General features: G+C 26.5%; 1 protein-coding gene across 1 annotated transcript; it reads left to right on the top strand.

Moving 5' to 3' along the window:
• The first annotated feature begins 866 nt into the window (after positions 1-866).
• LOC108694952 lies at positions 867-2,139 on the top strand. Its single transcript, XM_018204644.1, has 3 exons — positions 867-897; positions 1,089-1,358; positions 1,649-2,139. The coding sequence occupies exons 1-3, from the start codon at positions 867-869 to the stop codon at positions 2,137-2,139; spliced, it is 792 nt and encodes a 263-aa protein (XP_018060133.1).
• The last annotated feature ends 2,020 nt before the right edge of the window (positions 2,140-4,159 follow it).

Below are 4,159 nucleotides of genomic sequence, written 5' to 3'. Positions count from 1 at the left end.
TAATTATAAAATATAATAATTATAAAATAGATAAATTTCTCTTTAATGTTTGCTTTTGAATTTAGATTATACGTAATAATAACATTTCATCAATTTTTAGTGCTATCGTGTTTTATCAAATCAACGTTGTAAGATGTAATTAGTGCATCTATGTCAATTTTATCACTTATTTCAATTCTAAAAAAAGAATTGATCGGCTGTCTTTATCTTCAATGAACAGAAATGTCAGATCAAATTGGTTATCTCATAGCAAGGATGTTGCTAGATCATTGAAAGCTATATACGTTATAAGAAAATTGCAGTTATAAGACATTAAAATTTTATCATTAGAAATAAAATTATGAATTAAAAATTATAATATACTTATAGCATAAAGATAATATTATATTCGCTCACGTTTGCTGCAACACTTGATAAGTCTCTAAAAGAGATATTTGAAGATATGCGTAACATATGCAATTTTATATTATCTCTTTTCTTTAATGCAATTTTTGTGGCTATAGAATGTCATATTAAAAATGCAATGATGTTATTTCTCGTTTCGCAAAAGATGCATATATAATGGAGCAATATGCAACATAAAAAAAATTGTTCAAGTGTGTTCGGCAAACTTACGATGTCACGCAATATTTTCTGTCTCGTATTTTATTAGACTAGACATAAACGCTTTTTATAAATTGAACGTTTATAGAATTTTCTTATCATTAGTTAGAGATCAATAGTTACAGCATTCTTAATATTTAATGCTATATTATCCACATTTAACAAGGGTGCTGAGTTTTTACATTTATATGGAGAGCATGCGTATATAATCACTCTGCATCAAATCGTGAAAAGAACGAGAACTTCATGTTCTAGTTTTCGACATGGATATTATTATAAAATCAGGATACAAAGGTACTAATTTCATGTTACATTATTGGTCGCATTTAATGTATACAGCAAAAAAATTTTTATAATTTTGTATTGTAAATATATTCTTGAGATATTTCAGTATCGTTAATTTTTATTCCATATAAACATAAAAATTTAAAAGTTAATTTGCAATTATTTTATTCAAATCGTTTATATCGTATAAAAATTATTAGATTTTTTGTGGGCTGTTAATCTACATCGTTTTGGATTTAAAATGGTGGGTTTGTGGCCTAAACCCAACAAATGCACTGAAAAAAGTTTGTGGTCCAAAATTTGGGTCGGCATCATTTTTATTTTATTAATGTTTATTTGTATTATTCCGATGATGTACGCAGTTATAGAAGTTTGGGGTAATATGGTACTTGTAATAGATAATTTACATACAATGTTACCGCTACTGGTAATATCAGTGAAATACATCATTATGCGACGGAAACAAACGGGTATGTCCAGAATTATATAAAATGAAATATTTAGTGTTATATTTCGATACTTTGTTAAATCTTATGACAAATAATTATAATTAGTAATGTATTGTAGATTATAATAAGAAAACAAGAATTATGTATAATTTACTTTTACATATCAACATACATGAAAATAAATAATAAAATATGTATAATTCTTTTTTTTTATGTATAATAGTTTACAAATAGCAACATATGTTCGAATAATTCACTTTAACGCCTTTAGCAATGCTTATGTTTTATCTATAGTTATTTATATTTTTAAGTTATATTGTCAATTGTAAACATGATGGCGGAAGATTGGATAGCATTTAAACAAGATAAAGAAAGAAATGTGATGATAAAACAAGCACAAACAGCACGATTAATTATGATAATTGGATATGTTTTCATTTCAATAGCGATTCTCGCAGTAATTATTCCACCTTGTTTTGGCATTCCGGTAGTATACGTAATAACGAATTTCACGGGTGTGAACAAACCGTTGCCGTTGAAGACTTATCATTTTTATAATACAGATAAGAGTCCGCAATTTGAATTGACATTTTTTATTATTAGCTTTACGACTTTATTAGCAGGTATCATTTACATGAGTGTAGATATTTTTCTAATTTTAATAATTCTTCACATTTGTGGCCAGTTAGAAAACTTTAGATGCCGTTTAACTAATTTGATTTCATACAAAAATTTCAATGAAGTTTTGAACAACATCATAGAAACCCATTTACGTCTTATCAGGTATGAATTTTTATGCTAGAATTTTTGTGCTAGAATGTTTAACATAATTGAAACGAGCACGTCTCTCTTAACAGCATACACCACATCAAAGATGTTCACAACTAATCTTTTATATTTTAATCATATAACAATTAGAAAAATGAACGTTTCGACCTTAAATTAGATCATCTTCAGTATTACAAAATTACATGTACAGAATTACGCATATAATACATTATCACAACATACTATAAAGAGTTTGATGTCCCGCGAAATATTGGATCAGTTTAACTCGAATCATGACAGACTGAAATTCACAGTTGAGCATAATTATAAGGATACTGTGGATTTTCTTGACTTCTTAGTTTAAGGATTGTCGAGAGTCTCATAAGATTCGATAATTATAGGAAACCGATGAATTCGGGACGTTATTTAAATTACAAATCTAACTACCCAACATACATAGAACATAAAAAAAGAGTGATGGCTCGAAGTAGGCAGTTTGACAGAATTCTTTTCCTTGCACATCCAGAATATCATAAGAAAAATATTGAGTCCATGATCAGTGTCTACTCTCTAATGGCTTTAGATATAATCTTCTCCACAATTAACAGCAGAATCTGTCTTAGATGAGATAAGGATAAATTAGACAAGATGGAACAACATTGTAATGTTGATAAATTGATATATAAAATAAGTTGTCTTGAATGTGACGTTTCATATGTAGATTAGACGAAAAGGAAAGTTAAAATTAAAGATTAAAGAAACATAAAGCGAATATTAAGAGACCCAAAAGCTCACATACGCTAGTGTCGGAACATTAGTTGAAATATGGACATGAATTAGATTGAGAGAATATTTTTTTGTTAGATTCAGAACCAAAAAAAACTCATGTCTGAAATGATATACATTAAAAAACAAATCAAGGCTATTAACATACAAAATGATACAGAACGCTTATCCGAAGCATATTTTTTTTTGCTTAATAGTTTTCCCCACTTAACTCCAATGTTATCCTTTCTCTCAGCTTTTCGACGAAAATTGTTTATTAATTGTATTGTCATGATCTGACAATGAGTTTAACATATAGTCTCTAATAGTTTATTCGTTAACATAAGTTCACCACATCCTAATAGGACTCACAAAAGTTATTGCACATAGCTATAATATTATTGTACTTTCTTAATTGTAATTCTGAATTATTAATATAACTATATTCATTCCACTATTTGGAAATTATATATGTGAATAACTAAAGAGACTAACGATATGACTAATTGACTGAATTTTAATAGACAATTTTTTATGAATACAATACGATGAATACAATATCCGACTATCTTTTCTTGGAACATTTTACTTAGAAAAGATAACTTGTCGTGAACATTATTATTTTGAATTCTTACAAGTTATAACGGGACATCAAACTCTTTATAGTGTGTTGCGATAATGTATTATATGCGTAATTTTGGATATGTAATTTTGTAATACTGAAGACCTAATTTAAGGTCGAAATATTCATTTCTAATTGTTATGTGTATTTTTCTAATTGTTATATATATGATTAAAATATTAGCTGTCTTGCGTTGGTATATGCCGAGATGTGTATTAAGAGATTTGTTTGTTTTAAAATTTGACGTATCGACTTTTATTGTTAATGTAATTAATTTAGAAGCATTATTGAATATATATATTTTTTACAAGTCCGTCTTAATCTTTAAATGTATTAAAATTTTTTATCTTTATTTATATTTATTATAGCAAATTAATACGGATTAATATGTGTGAAATGAGATATAATGTATATTTTCTCTTTATTTTCCAATTCGATGATCATATTCATTGAAAATTACATTTTATTAGCTGTCAGGCAAATTGGCAGCTATAAAACTTGTTTGCCAAAAATTTTTCTTATTAGCATATATAACATTCTTATTAATAAATTCTTATTAGCATATATAATAATTACATGTAAAAATTAATTTTCTGTATTTTATTTATTAGAAATATTTAATTAGAAATATATCAGATAATATTAAATAAACGATAATCTATTTATT

The sequence above is a fragment of the Atta colombica genome, unplaced genomic scaffold, assembly GCF_001594045.1.
Source record: "Atta colombica isolate Treedump-2 unplaced genomic scaffold, Acol1.0 scaffold126, whole genome shotgun sequence".
NCBI classification, from domain to species: Eukaryota; Metazoa; Arthropoda; class Insecta; order Hymenoptera; family Formicidae; genus Atta; species Atta colombica.
The sequence above is the reverse complement of the archived record's forward strand: the minus strand, read 5'-3'. Positions and strand labels throughout refer to the sequence as shown.